The 17,814-nt window shown below is 38.8% G+C and overlaps 1 protein-coding gene across 2 annotated transcripts in view; it reads left to right on the top strand.

Annotated features, from left to right (window-relative positions):
* The window catches only part of LSAMP (limbic system associated membrane protein), a 570,872-nt gene extending 566,492 nt beyond the window's left edge, over positions 1-4,380 (top strand). Inside the window, exon 9 of one of the 2 annotated variants that reach the window (XM_006905482.1) lies at positions 3,754-4,380. In XM_006905482.1, the coding sequence (XP_006905544.1) occupies positions 3,754-3,851 (98 nt within the window). In that variant the 3' untranslated portion in view covers positions 3,852-4,380. The remainder of the gene's footprint in view (positions 1-3,753) is intronic. The other variant, XM_006905483.1, reaches the window with a different exon arrangement.
* The last annotated feature ends 13,434 nt before the right edge of the window (positions 4,381-17,814 follow it).

Below are 17,814 nucleotides of genomic sequence, written 5' to 3'. Positions count from 1 at the left end.
AATTGGCTCAGCATCAGATTTGTAGTGTAGAGACTTTGCCAAAATAGTCTCATATTCCACAGTTTCAGGATATTTTATCAATCTTTTCCTTAACTGTGAATTCTCTTTTTAAGCCTTGTCATGGCAAAGTGCAGTCCAGCATTGACCTTCATTCAGAGTCTCATTTATCCCGTCCTGGAGTCGAGAACCTTGACTAAGTGTGTTGACTCAAGATTCTCAATCTTGCTACAGCTGAATTTTGCCCCTTCAGGTCAAACATTAAAAGCCTCGGCCCAATTCACAAACCAGTGCCTTTGACTGAGCTATTTCATGCCATTCTGTAATCCAAACATCTGCAGTTAATAACAATAATGAGAATACTACAATTTATTGAATGTTTACTAGATACAACACATAAAAGTGTATACACACACACACATACACATATAGAATGTGGCTGAAGACCAAGATATGATTTTTGTCTGTTATATGAAAAACATGTAGCAATTTTTGAATTTTGGTTCTATTTGCCCATCTATTCTTAAGGCTAATTCATGTTTGCAGACGCTTGCTTTCATTATATCTGTCAGTATATAAAAGCACTTGCTGAGCCTGGCCATCTGGTGTGGGAAATAAGATTTATCATTTGCAGAAATTTCATAACTATGAACTAAAACATAATTAATGATTTTGCTGATGATTTTTTCCTGAAACGGTCATTAACTAAAGTATTCTCCTATGCAATCATATATGTGTAACTATAATTGCATGCACACTTGTGATGATTCCCCAGCTATCACTCTTTACCCTTGCATTTTTTTGAGACTATTTGCTCTCAAAACCAATTGTGAAAAGAGCAATCCATATAAGCACATCAAATAGCTATATGAGAGCACTTAATAAATAATAATTGATAGAGATGAAAATATCTTTAACAGATCCACAAAATGCATTTCAAATATGTAATAATATATTAAGTATAAAATTAGAGATTATTAACAGTCATATACTGGGATTCCCTACCTATATATAACATAGAATAGGATGTAAAAGTAATAGTTAATTCTCAATTATGTGTATGAAAAAAACAATAATACCTGTGTATATCATATATGTATATATGAATATATAACATTCTTCTCTTTGTACCTATATGCATGTACATACATTAGCAATAATGTTATACTGAACATGTTTACCTAGTTTTTTTTACAAATGTATATATTTTTCAATGATGGAATTTCTGCTGTCTCAATATTTACTACCCTTCAAATAAAATGATAAAACTAGGCATTTTAGACTTCCCCAGGTACCAGTAAACTCCAAGATGTCTGAAAGATAATCTAGCCTTGTCCCAGCACTAAAAATGAGATTAAGGAAATAGGCAGAATTAGACTCTGTCTGAAAACCTTCTGTTTCACACTAACCCTAGGGCAAAACAAACATCATTTTTGTTTAACCCTGTATGGCCTCAATTTGTGTGTAGTCTTTCTCTGTTTCAGAAGCTTCACTGACACACTAATTCAAACAAATGTGCCACAGAGCTCATGCCATCTAAAGCACAGAGAGGAACTAAAATGATAGGGAATCATGTTGCCATCAGGCCAGAAGCCCTGGGGAACTGCCATTATGAGAGCTTAAAGGCCCCAAAAGGCCAAAAAAGGGTGAGGGTAGAGATGGAGATGGAGGGATTAGGAGGGGTATTGAGCTAAGATTTGGAACACCTGGATTCCTGGGCCTCGTCCACAATTACTAATCAGGTGCTTTATGCAGGATACATGATCTTCTTGAACTTTAATTGCTCATGAAAGGCATGAACCGGAAAGGAGCTAAAGTGTTTTTTTATTAATATGATCCTATAACCATTCAGAAAATTGAAGAATTAATTGATTGAATATTTAAATTCTTAGTCTATTTTCAGAGCTTTACATATAATAAAGCTCATTTTACACTATATGCTGGTTGAAGTTTGCATCTATTCATATTTTTATGTTAAGTACTATTTTTGATATCCTTAAGAAGGCATTCTAATCAAAAATATTCTATTGAAAATTGTTTTCTTAAAGATAATGGAGGACTTCATGTTGTTTTGTTTGTTCTGGCTATCATTTTAAACAAACCCAAAATTTCATTCGCCAAATGTTTGACAGACGACCCTTCCCTGGGTGACTTCGCTGCAGTGCTGACAGGCAGCCTCTGGAGCCAGCCCCCCGGGGAACAACGCCGGCTCCTCCACTATGCTGGCTGGCCTCACATCTCTCTGCCTCTGTTATCGCTGCAGACGGGGCTCATTACAGTACCTGCCTCATAGCATGGTTGTGTACTTACATCTGCAAAGCATTTATAACAGTACCTTGTAGTGAGAGCTACATTAATTGTTGGTTTTTGTTTGGTTGTTGTTGCTATTATTGTTTACATAAAACATAGTTTAGGAGAACACTCCTTTTTTTTTCTAGAACATTCTTGAATTTAACATTTTTCCTGTTATTTGACCTCTGATCTGGTATGTTTGTTGACAATTTTGGCAACATGCACATACCAGAAGATACTTCCATTGTATTTATGAACCATCATAGGTTTAAACACACACACACACACACACACACACACACACACACACTCATTCATACACAAGAATCTGCGTATGTACCCTTAAAACTTCAAAGTGATCCATAATTACAATCTTCCCCTCCCCACATTACTCTTTGAACATCATTATCATCATCTTAAGCATTCGGTCTTAAATCCCGAAGTCTTTGTTGTGAAAAATACTAATTATTTTCTTCTTTTAATGGATCTGTATGAACAGAACTATAATAAAGGAGAAAATGGAACAAGCGAAGCATAGGAGACAAGCTCTTCAAACCTACTACATTTCCTGCCCCAATCCTCCTCTGTCTGTTAGCACACAGATTCCTTCCCCTCTCTCCTCTCAGTTCCAATCTTTCTCTTGGACCTGTAGCCACATATCCCAAATCATATCCACGTGGGGAAAACTAGGGTGGCAGTGGGCAACACACAGACTCCCACTCCAAGTTGAATTCTGGGGAAGTTCAAGTCTCAGTTCTGCTTCTGGTTTTGGACCTGCCTCTTAATCTCTCTAGGTTTGTTTGTTTTCTGTTGTCGCTGTTGTCTTTGCTTTTGATTTTTAGAGTGTCAAATAAAGAGTTTGGACCAGATAATCCCCTGCTGCCTCTTAAGACTCTACAATGAATCGATTTATTTTCCACCTTGCAGCTAAGGTGCCACCCAGTCATAAATATTACTTTGAAGCAATTCTCCTCTACATAACCAATAAATAATTACTGCTTCCCTCCCTGAGAAACAAGAGAGTCACAGATTAGTTCCATGTTTTATTAATGGAGATGCTGTGATGAATCGGCTGGAGGATCCCATGTCTGGCTGCTGAAGGGCCCTCGCCAATGCTTAGAATCTTAATGAGCTCTGGCATCACAACGCTGCACAGAGCAGAGCATGCAAGAGGATGCTGGGTGAAGGGGAGCCTGCCACCCATCAGACACATCAGTGATAGACGGTTTAGGGCCTTCTCTGATTAGAGCATTTGTATATAGAGGTGTTTCAACCAATGATGCCCCTTAGAGATCTAGGAGAAGGGTTGAGGAAAGCTCGTGAGCCCTTTTGGGGCTGTCCATAGCACACTGACTTTAAGGCGCTGGTACCTGGCCCGGTCTTACCTCTGATACCGCCAGCAGTCAGCTGTAACGTAGAGTGGGCCAGATGTAACTATTCTTTTCTCTCTCTTTTGTACTGCAGGACCTGGGTCGGTGAGAGGAATAAACGGATCCATCAGTCTGGCCGTACCACTGTGGCTGCTGGCAGCATCTCTGCTCTGCCTTCTCAGCAAATGTTAATAGAATAAAAATTTTAAAATAATTTAAAAAAAACACACAAAAATGCGTCACACAGGACACAGAGAGAGAGAGAGAGAGCGAGATGGGGGGAGACTGTTTATTTCACAAATTTGTGTGTTTATAAATAAAGGGGGAATAAGAAAATGAAGAAGAAAATACAACATTTAAAACCATTTTAAAGTCCATCAATAAACATTTGAGCATAATTCAGGGTGGGAAAAGTTTTACCAGGATATGTGTATATCTAAGCAAATGTATGTGTATAAAGACCACATCGCGCTGAGGACATCCAGATGCTGTAAAAATAAGGCAAGTGAAGAAGGACCAGATGGCTATTAACCCCTCCCCGCCACACACTTTATCCTTCTTTCATCCTTTTTCATCTGTGAGGAAAGAAAAAAATAAGGTCTTGCCTTTGGCGTTTGTATTTCCACCATCTTTTTATTCCGTTTTTCATTTGAGCTGACTCGTAACCATTTCAGACTATCAGTGGAATCCAGGCTGGAGTCCTGTGTTGAGCCTTTATCTGGCTTTCTTGCCTCCACTATCTCCCCACGTTTTAAGACCATCTCCTGCCCCCGCCAGTGTTTTCTATCTCCCCCATGTCCATCCCAGATATACTCTTTTTATCCTCCCCTACCCTCACCACTTCTCCCGCCACCCCCCTGAGCACCAGTCACGCCGCAAATGCTAGAAAGTGCCATTTTAATTTTCCTCACTGTGCGTGCGTGTCGCGTCTCTCGCTCTCACGTGGGTGTACATGTGCGTGAGCGTATGTGTCTCTCTCTAAAGCATGCCAAGGGAATGGTCCATGTGTACATAGACTCGTGCTGTAGATACTGTCCCGCATTGTAATTGTGAGACGCGGCTGTGACAAGTTGCTGGGGGACATGGTGGGGAAGGAGGCAAGGAGCAGAGCCCCCCACCCCACCCCCCACCCGCCATCCATGGTCGTGACATGACATCAGTGTGTATTCAAACCAAGCTGTGCCCCACTAAGCGCAAAACCTCATGTTTCTCCTAGTCCAATCATCAGAACCCAGTCGAGAGTCACTCAGAATATCACTGTAAATGAAAGTGCCTACTATTGATGGAGTGAGCAAACAGTAGAAAGAATCAGTGACGTGGATGAGGTGACCTAGGAGAGAAGGTTTCTGATTTCACTCTTGTTCCATGAGTCTGAGGGATTCAGAGATTTTCTGGCTTGTTGCAGGCTCGGTCCTGCTCTGCTGCAGGAGCCAGCGGCAACTGTTGAGTAGATCCCCAGAAGCAGAAAGGTCTCCAGGTGTTAATACCGACGGAACGATGAGGAGCCACATGGAGGTCCTAAGCAGCCCTGTGTTGCCCCTCCCTAATCTTCAAATAACACTGCATTTGCCCCATGGATTCCCCTGAGCAGAGATGACTTCCTATTTTAGATAAAATACAGTGAGAGTGAGCAAGGCAGGAAAAGTGGACAGATGCCCAGATCCCTACTCTTATGGTAGAGATCTTGTCAAGCTCTACTACAAAGCACTGACCATAACAAAAAGGAATCCCCTGCTGTGCTCCTTTGCAGATTTTTGGCCCAGTGTTCTAGGCTAATACTTCATTTGGTCACCCACACAATCACTCTTCTGTTTTCACCGATGGTGTTTGCAGCACCATTGTGCGTAGTAGTCAGTCCATCGTTATCCTAAGCCACACAACAGGGAATGGCGTGATATTCTATTTTCCTTGCTTGCTTTGGCTTCTAGCCTCCTGAAAAAGATACGGGGGCGGGGGGGGGGATATGATGCTTAAGTCTACATCTTGCCGTCATCACTGAAATGCGATTTAATTTCTTAACCAAGAGAGTTGGGAAACTTGCAAGAATTTAGGTGGAAGTTTTGTGTGTACCACGAAGTCTGGCATCATCACGATACCAGAAGGATTTTCTTAGGAAAGGCCTTGCAGAAAGAGCTGGCTCTTTGTGTATAGATATCTTTGTCAGAAAATCATTGCTCTCACTTAGACTATGAGAGACATTGGAAATGGCTCAGTTTATGAAAGGACAGAGGATTATTATTGGGATCATATTTGAAAGTATTTTAGCAGAGCCAAATATGGTACCTCACCAGGTTTTGGAACCTGAAAAATAGCTGTCACATGACATAAAACAGGAAACTTCATAACTGCAAATCAAAAAAGAGAGAGAGGAAGCAAGGAAGGAAAGAAAGGAGGGAGGGAGGGAGGAAAGGAGAGAGGTAGAAAGAAAGAAAATCTGCAATTTCTCTTGATGGAGTTTACTAATTGAAGGCTCTTTGCAATGAGTCTCATCTTTGAATGTAATCATCTCCTCGATGAGCAGCACTTTTAATCTCTTCTAGGGGTTTCTATTGTGTGTTTCAGAAGCTTATCACCAGCCTTTCATGATTTTGCAGTTTAGACATGAAATAGAAGAACAAATTGAGCTTGGGGATGGGTAAGAATATTTGTGACAGATCCTGGCATAGGACAGGTAGCTACTAAAATTTAAGGAAGGTGAGCCATATTCCTATGCAGCATCAATTTATCGACAATCAGGGATTTCTCTAACAGTTTGGTCTTCTAGTACAGGATTAAAAGTTTATCATCCTTGATGATAAATATTCCCCATATATTGAAGAACCAGCCACATCCTTAAGTGGAAGCTTCATTTAAAGATATATAAGAAGGTAAAAGTAACAGGAGTTAATTTACTTTAGTATCAGTTTCAGGAACAGATCCTGGTGGCATGTCACAGATTTTAATCATACATCTAGATTTCTTATTGTCTCCACCCTATCATTAGGACAAGGTCTTGGTTTTATGGAAGGAGATTCTCCATCGAAAGGAATGTCTTTGCCATATCAGCACCATAATGGGCCATATATTAAACATAATTAAACATATGTTGAATATTGTGGTGTTTGCATATATCTCTGGCAGGATCTGGAAATATTAAAAATTTGTCCTGGCTCCTGTTTCATAGCAAACGTTGACCCCAGAAATCTCATAGGTTTGGGAATGTCTCTAAGTAATGTGAAGCAGGGAGGGAGCCATAGTTTGGAAAAAGGCCGGGAGCCAGAGGACTGTCACCAAGAGATTGAGTGTGGCCATGGGACTTCTTGGAATTTAGATCATCAGATTGCTAAAAATCCTCAAGAATCTTGTGCATTGGTAATCAAAGCTTGAAACCCTGCACTGAAAAGAACCCACTGCTTGGAAACAATAAGCCAAGAGGAGTGAAATGCATCAATTAATCTGAATGGCTAACATATTTAATGTTTTTTGTATGCAAAATGAAATCACCATTCACAAAACAAAATCCTTAGACTCAATTTGCAGTTAAAAAAGCAGAAATGACCTTGACCCAGGGCACTTCTTGAAGAATGAGCACTAATCCTAGGTTTTACAACTGCAGAATTACATCCTCCGTGCAATTGTTCATCAAAAGTTTTTGCCTTGTTGGAAAAACAGTCTAACTTGTTTTGAGATATAAAATCCCTCTTCTCTAAAAGAACTGGGGCTTAGGGGAAAGTCATTGAGCTTTCTGTAGGGGAAAATGGTCCCATTGACTTTTGCCTTCTCTTCCAAGTCACACAGACTTCTCCCTTGCCATAGGCATTTTTTTAGCACACACTCAGACAACTGGGGCTATTCATAGAGACCTCGTAAAAGTACTCGTGATTTTCATGTTCTTGGAGGACAGAAACAAAAATCTGTTTCTCCTCCAAATAAATGGACTTACCTCCTTTGCACACAAAAACTAAACTCCTCAGCATGAAATCGTATCTGAGTCACCACCTACTGGGTTGTTTGCTTCTTTATGACTCCAGAGTCACAGTTCCCATCCCCAGGTTGGTTGTGGTTTCACTGTTTCTATGGGCTTGTCTTCCAGAATTTCTCATTTTGTTTTTCGCAGGCCTTGAATTATTCATGGAAAAATAATATATATGTGCACGTATTATTTTTATTCTTATCTTTACAGATGCTATATTTACAATATTTGTATGTATTATAAGACAAATCTAGAGTAATGGTTTAAACTTAAAAAGAAGAAAAGTACTAAATTTCGTTAAAAAAATAGCTATGCTTCATTTAGAAAGACGTGGAGCCCCATTTTTTCCATTTTGTAATTATTTGTTTAAAAAGAATTTGCTTATGGACCATGTTTCATGGGATTAACCACGGCCTTATTTTAGTCTTTCTCTTCATAACCTTTTAGCTTAGATGTAGTCTTGGTTCCCAATGACTATCATTTTTATAGAAATATAAGTATAACACAATATCTGACTTATAAAAACTGCTGTTATTTTGAGACAAATATTAAACATACCACAAAATAATGAGATAAGACTCTGAGTTACGAAATGCAGATCAATTTAGAAAGCCTCCTTCTTGCTTACATATTTAAAATATTTCTCCCCCAAAGACTGCATGTGATGTAAATTTTCCATGATGTTGGCATAATACCTGTAAACCTCTCCTTAAATGCAAAATGGCGTTTACATTTATGAGCATACTAGTGAAAGAGAAGTAAACTATTCTTATTTGCATGAAGCGATGTCAAATGTGGCCAAATGAAATTCAAGAAAAAATTTTTCATCCAGCAAAGTTCATCACTTTCCTCCTGGCAAAGAAGCTGTTGTTACTGTTAGGTTTAGGTTTAACATTGACACCAGTGCAAATGTTTATGGATATAATGGAAAACTTATTTTAAACTCTTGATTTCCTTTCAGCGCATTTACATACTGTATGCTGATTAATAAATTAGGCACCGATTATGTGTAAATCAATGTAAATCACTAGTTTATGTACATAATATAAACTATGTAAACTTCACTTTTTAGGCAGGACCCAAGTTCAGCTAAACCTATGAATCTTAAAGAAAAATAAAATAAAATAAAAATAAAAACCAAAGCATTTCACAAGTCAGAAAGGGAAGTATGACTAATGGCCAGAACTCAAGCTTGCCTCAGCAAAAGGAAGCAGACCCACAGGAACTGTTAGAGGTTCACATCCTGCTCAGGTCACAGGAAGCCATCACCTCTTTGTTCCTTCAAGACCTAAGTGGAGTTTCTCCGTTTTCCACAGTTTTCTCACCTGACCCGGTAGCAAGGGAAATGACAAGATAGGGAGGAAGGAGTGTTAAGGACTCTTTTGCATCAACTCTCAAGAGTCTTCTTGTTACTTTTTACTTACCAGCTAAGACATCTTATTTACATAGCTCCAAGGAAGTCACCTACACCTTGGTGAGCAAAATATTTTGCATTTTTTATTTTTTCATCCGACAAAGATATTGGAAAAGTTTCTTTGTCATCTTAATCCTAAGAAATTGTGAGATATGAGAAATATGTTATATCTCTGAGAAATATCTTGCTAAGTCACTCAGGAGATAACTACTTTTACTTAATCTGCTAGACCTATATTTCTACATATCTATCCTGAATATTGCAAATGAAGACAGAATCATTTTAATCAAGAGTATCTCTCTCAGGCACATTCTCTTGATGTCTTTTCAAAATGTCTGATGTGTTTAACAGAATGACGTGTATATGTTTTCTGCAATCTGAACAACTGGTACGAAGAGTCATCAAAGAGATGACTTCAGGGACCAGATGGATTTCTGCAGGGACCATTATAGAAAGAAATTTAGGTCAAATTAACAGTACACTTAAAATACACTCCTCTACAACTTTAAAGTCAGGTAGAAAGTGTACTGGCAAATCATTTAAACTTGCTGACTCTTGGTTTTCTCATCCTGAAAGTAAGGAATTTGGGTGATATCTCTAAACCCTCTGTCAACTCTAAACTTTCTGATTCTGAAGAAGAGTTTAATACTCACACAGTGCTGTCTATGCCCAGCCAATCATTCCAAGCAGCTATCTGTCGTATCCAGTTTGGTCTCTGTACGGTCTTCACTTCTCAGAACCATCATTTCATCATCTCCCTTTCAAAAGCCAAATCTTCCTAGAATACAGAGTCCTTGGACTGCTTCTATAATTCTCTTCTGATCAAAATTTCTTAGCAATGTAGAGAACGGACACATTCAGACTAAACTGAGGGCATTGAAATAGCTAGAGTTGTTTCCTAATTTATAACATGAAATATAACTGTTGAACTATATTCTAATAACCTTTCATAGGAATGAAAATAACCAGATTGGATATTTTGCATGTAACAAGTGAGGAAGTTGTGCATATGAAAGGAAACATCAGTGTTCTCTCATCCTGGGCCAAGTGCCTCACTGTAGCAAATGTGTGTCTTTGAAAATTCTTTGCTTGTGCTGACAGCAGTAAGCATGAGGCCCTGAGCAGAGTCAAAAGGCTGTTCTGTGAGAAAGAGGCAAGATAATATATTTTGTTTCAGAAGGAGTTTCTCATGACATAAGTTTCCCTAAACTTGACTTACAGGCTATGAAGTCAAGCAAGGGGATGGAGAGGAAACAAACCTGGTTTTCAAAAAGTACAAGTCGAAACCATTTAAAAAAAAAAAACAAGTTGAAAATAGGACCAAAAAAAAAAAACATATTTCAGGAGGTTACAGAGTTGAGTATAGTAAGAGTTGTTGTGAAAGCCAAAATCTAATCTGAAAGTTAAGTTCTTTGAGAAGAGGGTAAGCAGAAAGAATGATTTCTCTGGTGGTTAATGAGGAATTATTTTTTTGTGCCATGTTCTGGATGAATTGAGCACAGGCCCACTTATCTTGAACCATTAAAGTATAGCCCAATGCTATCCTAGAGGCCCAACTTAGCATCTGTCCAATGGTAGCTTTTCGATGTATTGACTAAAAGGACAGAAAAAATCTGATTCTCCTGTACACAGAAGAGCAGGGATTATACATAACTTTCAAGCATTACTATCACGTTGTGTAGATAAGGATATACAATGGCTTAGGGTACGGATGAAGCTCTCATTAGGTGGGCGAATGACCTGCCCTTAGGACAAATCCCCATTTCCATGGCTATTTCAGAGGTGCCTCTTTTTGAGTGGCTCCTGGATGTACTCTTACAGCTACGTTCTTCTCTACAACCCTCTCTATGTAAAGCCAGGCACAGAGTTAAAATCTGCTTCTTGCAAATGAAGAAAACACATGGAACTATTAGCTTCATGGCACACAGCAGTAATTCTAAGCTTTCTGGAGCCTCTTTGGATCCACTTCCCTAAGTCTTCGCTCTTCATCAGAGAATGTAAATGGTTCTTCCTGGTGAATTATGGCCAAGTTTTGCTCCCTAAGTATTTACTGAGAATGGGGGAAAGTTAAAGGGAGGAAATTACAGGGGGAAGGAAGCATGAGAGAAAACCTCCAACTTCCTCCCCGCCACCACCCCCAGTGCTTCAATTCACCCCTTCCTTCTCACTGCTCTACTGAATGATGTATAAATCCTGCTCTTGGTTAGAATTCTCCTTATTAACAGTGTTATATACATATAAATATATATATAAATATATAAATATATTCTTTTTTCAGCCCTGTAGACATAAACAACTTTCCTTGATACAAATCCATGGCCATTTTTTGTTTGTTTTTGTTGTTGTCGTTCAAGGTTTTTCATTTTTTGTTTATTGGGTGGATTTTTTCCCTGGATACTAGCTCTGTGAAGGAAAATTAAAAGCGCAGTGTGTGTAAAAAAAAATTACATTTAAGAAAAAGCTTTTTTTCAATGTATTTAAATTCTGTTTCTCTCTTCTGTTACTTTACACGTATGAATGCTCTGCTCTTCTGTGATCTTAAAACAAAATGAAATAAACGTGAAAAGGAGATGTGTCTTCTTGACCTGAGTCAGTGATCTTGCAGGTGACGACACTGCTTCCTAGAAGTTTTCATGGATAAGACAGGAAATGAAGCCAGGGATAATGAAAATTATGTGAGGAAAGGATGGATGAAATACTGAAGAATCACTTGAAGGTTATCAATGTCTTTTCTCAAAGAAGGGAATGTGGTATTTACAAATGTCGTCTTCACTTAAGCAAAGGGATTCTCTGGAAGTTTTTCTTTTTCTCCGTTAAGGGATCATAAGAAGTAAGTACAAATTGCCATAGGAAGCTGCAGATAAAGCATTAAGAAGTTATTGATTGTTACACTGTCGCGAGACCTTAGGACATGACAGCAGAAAACGTTAGAGGGGTATTCTCTTTCTTTAAAGTCTCCTTAACAGGAGTTATCTTTAAAGGTTAATTTTAATAAGATCCTACCTGACAGCAGTAGGAGGAACTAAGTTACCTTCTAAAGCCACTTATTTTTTTCTACTTATAAAAAAAAAAGTCCATTTCCTATACTTGTTAAGAGCTATTCCCTTCACAAAATATTTCCAGAATCTCTTCAGAATTCCTATAGCATTGCACAGGACAGATAGGAGATGGTGAGAGAAAACAAGAAATAAGCAATCCGCAATCCAAGGAGGTAAGGTTAACTGATCACACATTGGAAGTGACTGGGAGGTTCTGAAGTTGGACTCATAGGAGCCAAATGGGGTTGAAAAATCACAAGAACGGAATCCCTATCTGGGTGGGTGGCTGGAGGGGTAGGTGGGAGAATGAGCAGTCATGATCAGCCTCTATAATCCACAAAGAGTCTCAGACAGAAACAAAATCCCTGGTTCAAAGAGAAAACTTTAAGGATTCAATCTTCCCAAATTTAAATTTTTATATAAAAATGAAAATGCCCCTCTACAATGAGTTTGCCAAACTCAAGATTAAAGACACAGTTCTCAAACAAGACAACCCTCACATCCTTACCCAATCACAAATTCGAGGTCTTCAGGCAACTCTAATTTTTGATCAGCTGGGTACACTATCCTCTCTGATTTAATAATTTCTAGAGTGACTCACGGAACTCAGGAAAGTGTTATACTTATGATTACAGCTTTATTATAGTAAAAGGATAAATATCAGCCAAAGAGAGATGCAGAAGGCACATGGCTGGTCTTTCTGGAATGACTAGCCCCATCCTGAGTCATCTCATTACCATAAACTATCAGTTGTGGCCGTAAGGGGACCAGCATGAGAGTAAGAGTAACAAAGAAACTCTTGTTACAGATACTTCTATACTTACCATGGGGTTACATCCTAATAAACCCATTATAAATTAAAAATATTTTAAGTTGAAAAGGCATTTACTACACTTAAACTATCAAACATTGAAGCTTAGCCTGGCCTACCTTAAATGCGCTCAAAACACTTACATTGTTGAGTTGGAATAACCACACCATAAGTTCAGGAATATCTGTGCCTTCTTCTCATCAGAAGCAGGAGATATGAATAAGAGTTTTATAGATTTGATGGGATATAAAAACACAAAACACAATATCCAAAAAATGCTAGCAACACAGCATACTATAGAGTACCTGCTGTTTCCTAACGTGATCGAGTGGCTGGCCAGGAGCTAAAGCTCACTGCCAATAACCAGCATCAGGAGAGACTGCATATGACTTACAACGAGAAAAGATCAAAATTCAAAATTCAAAGTATGGTTTCTACTGAATAGATATCACTTTTGTACTATTGTAAAGTCAAAAAATTGTAAGTCTTAGAGGTTACCTCCCAGGAACCAGGACAAAGACCCAAAGACTAACTAAAGTCTTTATTACATACCTCTCATTACCAATTTTGTTAAAAAAAATTTTTTTTAAAAAGCACTTGGAGTCTCTAATGGCACTGTCTCTAGCTGGCTTGAGATTTTATTTCTTTTTAAGCCACAGAAGCTTCAGGGTTAGACACTTAATACCACCTTGCAGCTTTGCTATCATTGGTGCCTCAGAAGAAATTTTTCCTAGTATACTCCATTTTTTTTTATGTCCATCTATTTAAAAGTATGTTCGAAACAGCATGTGAAAGCTAGGAAGAAGGCAAGTCTCTGATTCCAGGCTCTTAAGGAAAGGGCCATGTGTTTTTCACGCTCGTGATCCTCATAAAATGCTTCCCAGGTTTGGCTGACCTGGTCCCACTTAGCCTTTCCCCAGCCCAGAGCAGCTACACTGCCCCGAACAGACTTAGCCAGATCTGGAGAGCTATGTAGCCCATCCCAGAAAGAAATGAGTCAAGAAGAGGCCTGGGTCATACCCATCAAAAACATATGGACTCTCCCAAAACACAGACATACCCTAACCTGCTCTCACTCTCCACACAGTCTTGTTCTAAGGCCTGGAGACTCTTCATCGGGGCATGACTCATGATACAATGTGGAAAGGTACAGTACGAAGGTCTCCCTGCATACCTATTAATCCTTTGTTTTATAAACTCCATCTTCTAGTGAGAAAGCCCAAACCCATCTAGTGCAAAAAAAGCTCAGATCCATATATTACTTAGTAGCAAGCTTCTGGTATTTTTCCCTCTTTAATCCTCATTTGTGATAGAATAAGAGTACTTTCAGGAAGACAAGATATTTGGACATTAGCTAGTTGGACTACCAACGACCCTAATCACCCAGTTCTGCCTCAGATCCAAAATCAATATTGAGAAGAAACAAGAGATGAAAACACAGGAGAGTTAGTTTCCAAGTACAATTAATCTTAACAGTACAGGCCTGCAGTCCCAGGGCTGCTGTGAACAAAAGCCATGTTTGCTTTCCCCACGAGTCCCTTTTTCTCACTCTTGCCTATACACACCAGATCTTAACTGGAATGAAATGAACTTTCTTTTTTCCCTGTTTAAGGCCCGCCCCCATCCCCACGTTGAAAGGCAATAGGATCCTTATATTTCCACAGTCCTTTTGAAAATAAGAAGTAATAAAGCAGAGGTTAAAACAAAAATTCCTGGTGGATGCAATCACTATTCTCATTAACATTTGAAATGGTTGTTTTTAATGGTACATTTAACTAAAGCTAACTTATCCATGGGAAGAGAATGTGGCCATTAAGATCGGCATCTGTTGAACAAACTGAGGCTCTACGTTTGGTGAAGCATGATTATGACACCAAGAATATTACGGCGCTAACAGCAGACTCATTAGCATTAATTGCTGCATTTAGTCCCACTTAAAACCTCCTGTATACATAACATTTGCTAAATATATTATCTTTAAAAAAAAATACACCGTAAAATATTATCACATAAATAACAATGGAACTAATTCAAGATCCACACGTGCCATGTCATGAAGAGAAGAAAGGAGAGCTAATGATGACATCCAGCTTTACAATTTGGCAATAGAAAACCACTATTTGTCCACCTAGTGCAAAATTAAACCTAAAACGGAGGCTCACACAGAAGGGTGTGGCAGTTGCTGCTCTAAGATTACCTCTCAGTGCTTAACAATTTGTTCAATGGGAGTAGTGAAAAAAACTGGAGAGGTGTGAATACACAGATGCCAATTACTGCGCAATGCATTCATTCATTCATTTATTTGTTCATTCACAAATCTTCATGAGGAGACTAGTGTGAGTCAAGCACCAGGCTTAATTACTCACTTGCTCCCTAAAGGCAAACTCCTGTCCCCTGGAGTTTAAGTCTGGCTGCAAAGACAGACATTTAACAAAGATTTATTTGTAAGTCAACCTTTTCATGATGCAAATAAGGTATTTTGATAACCCCTTCATAGTCCTGCCATTAGTCCAAACAGACTATGTATACCTAGAGCTGGTGAGATCTTGGAAAGTTGGGGCTGTGAATACTCTATGAAAGGAAGAGGCAGCTTTTCAGAACTATTTACCATGTCCAATGTCTCGATTCTTCCTTTTCCTTTAAATTATTTGATTCTGAACTGTACTTGCCTCCATATCAATGTTTCCTCAACTTTAAGCTTCACATTCTTACCTATCCGTATTCCCTCTGGAATTTCTCCCATTTATTATCTGTCTCTGAAAAATAGGTTTAGTGTTTTGGCTACTCTCTTGTCAACACACCATTCATTTATTCATTCATTACTCAAACATTTATCGGTCCTTCCTACTTGCCAGACACTGTGCTATGTCTTTGAATGCCTTTGTGAATGAAGGTGAATACTATTTTTTTGGTCCTATCTCCACCTTGCTTATTCAAGCTTCAGGTTGAGAATGATGCTTTGAAAGAGTGAAGTAAGATGAAATTGTGGCAGCAAATCAGCATTGCACCCTGAAGGAAATGACCAGGATACTCCTGTGTATGGTATGCTCTAACCAAGAGGAGATGATGGGTTTGAAAGGAAAATACATTCCATCTTCACTACAGTACAGAGCTCCACACCTCAAAAGAGGGTTTAGGGAAAGGAAGAAGAGGAGAGAGAACCTACTGAAGAATAAATTGCTGTCATGGGCACAAAAGAATATCACGAAGATTATTCAGAGAACACAAATCAGGAGTAGGGTTGAACACCATTTGGAGGTTAAGAAAGTGTGGGAAAAGGCAAGAGAAGGATTTTACAGAAATAAATTATTGATGATGATGAAAAAGAAACTATTTTCAAGACCTCACATTGGATATGTATTATTTTCTTTACCTTTCATGTGAATTTTGTGTGGTTGTTTGTATTATTATTTCTATTTTCCATGGAAAGAAACAGAATTTTTCAAAGTTAAAGGGTGGCATAAAGGAAGTGAATAGAGTGGAATCAACTTCAGATCTGAGTGCCTCCACAGGCATTGCTCTTAACCACTACACTGTCTCTTGGCACAAAGAAAAGTTACCAGTCAGAATGTTCACTATAAAAACACAATATATTGAAGCAGCACATATCATTTCACAGAACTCCTTTACACAGTTATCCTGAGGCACCAAATAGTGATAATAAATGTGGTAACAACTAGTGGCAGAACACTAATAGTCTCTGTTTCATAGATATGGAAACTGAGCCTCAAGAAATTAACTGCTTGGCTCAAGGTCACACAGCCAACTGGATTGTGGGACCCCAGCACCTACTCTCTAGGCCTCCAGGGTCTCTTATTAATATTAGTGTGGTTTCCACTACAGACCTCTCACCCTACAGAATCTTGAAGAGGATTCTCCATTGCCAGCTTCTATATAGCCCATATGAATATGCTTAGAGAGGGTTATGGATTAAACTGTGTCCCCTCAAAATTCATAATTGAAGCTCAAACCCCTCAGTACCTTCTAATGTGACTGTTTGGAGATAGGAACTTTAAAGAGGTAGTTAAGTTTAAATGAGGTCACAAGGGTGGGGCCCTAATCCAATATGACTGGTGTCTAGGAGAAGAGGAAGAGTCACCAAGGATGTGCACAGAGAAAAGGCTATCTGAGGACACAGCAAGAAAGTGGCCATCTGTAAGCCAAGGAGAGAGACCTCAGGAGAAACCAACCCTGCTGACACCTTGATCTTGACTTCCAGCCTCCAGAACTTTAAGAAAATAAATTTCTGTTGATTAAACCACCCAGTTTGTGGTATTTCGTAATGGCAGTCTCAGCAATGTAAAATAGAGTAAGTTCATTGGGCCATGAGAGGGTTTGCTAATGAATTTCAACCCTAGGGTAACAGTTACCATAGGGACATGTATTTCTATTCTCACTCCAAATATGAAGATAAACCACTGAATCCTAGAAAGTGATAAATCCTGTGGGCGGGGGTAAGAAACATTAGTAGGTGTGTGGGGGAGATACTGTGCATACTGTGAGCTTTCATACACACACATGTACATATGTATACACATAGCACTGTGCTTTAATCAATTTCTATCAATAGAAAATACAACTGCAGCGGCTCCTAGCCCCACTCCACAAAGGGTCTACGTTCACAGATTCATCTGAATTATTTGTCATGAGCTCTCTTTAAGACACAGCAGCTGAGCATGGAGCTGAGCACTCGCTGACCACTACTGTAGACTAACCCCGCCACAGCTTCAATGAAACCCAGTTAAAGTCTGAGTTACTTGGCTAAAACCCTAATGAAGGGTCTTATGAAAATGCACTAAACAGATTAAACAGAAAGATATTAAAAAAATTAGTGAAAAAGAAACTGAGAAACTAAAATGTAAATGTTTGAATGTCAGGATAATAAAACTGTTCATTAATGATTTGAAGACATACCATTGACTGGTTCTGAATGTGGTGTG

Source organism: Pteropus alecto, unplaced genomic scaffold (genome assembly GCF_000325575.1).
Source record: "Pteropus alecto unplaced genomic scaffold, ASM32557v1 scaffold270, whole genome shotgun sequence".
NCBI lineage: Eukaryota > Metazoa > Chordata > Mammalia > Chiroptera > Pteropodidae > Pteropus > Pteropus alecto.
This window is presented reverse-complemented; position numbering and strand designations above follow the sequence as displayed.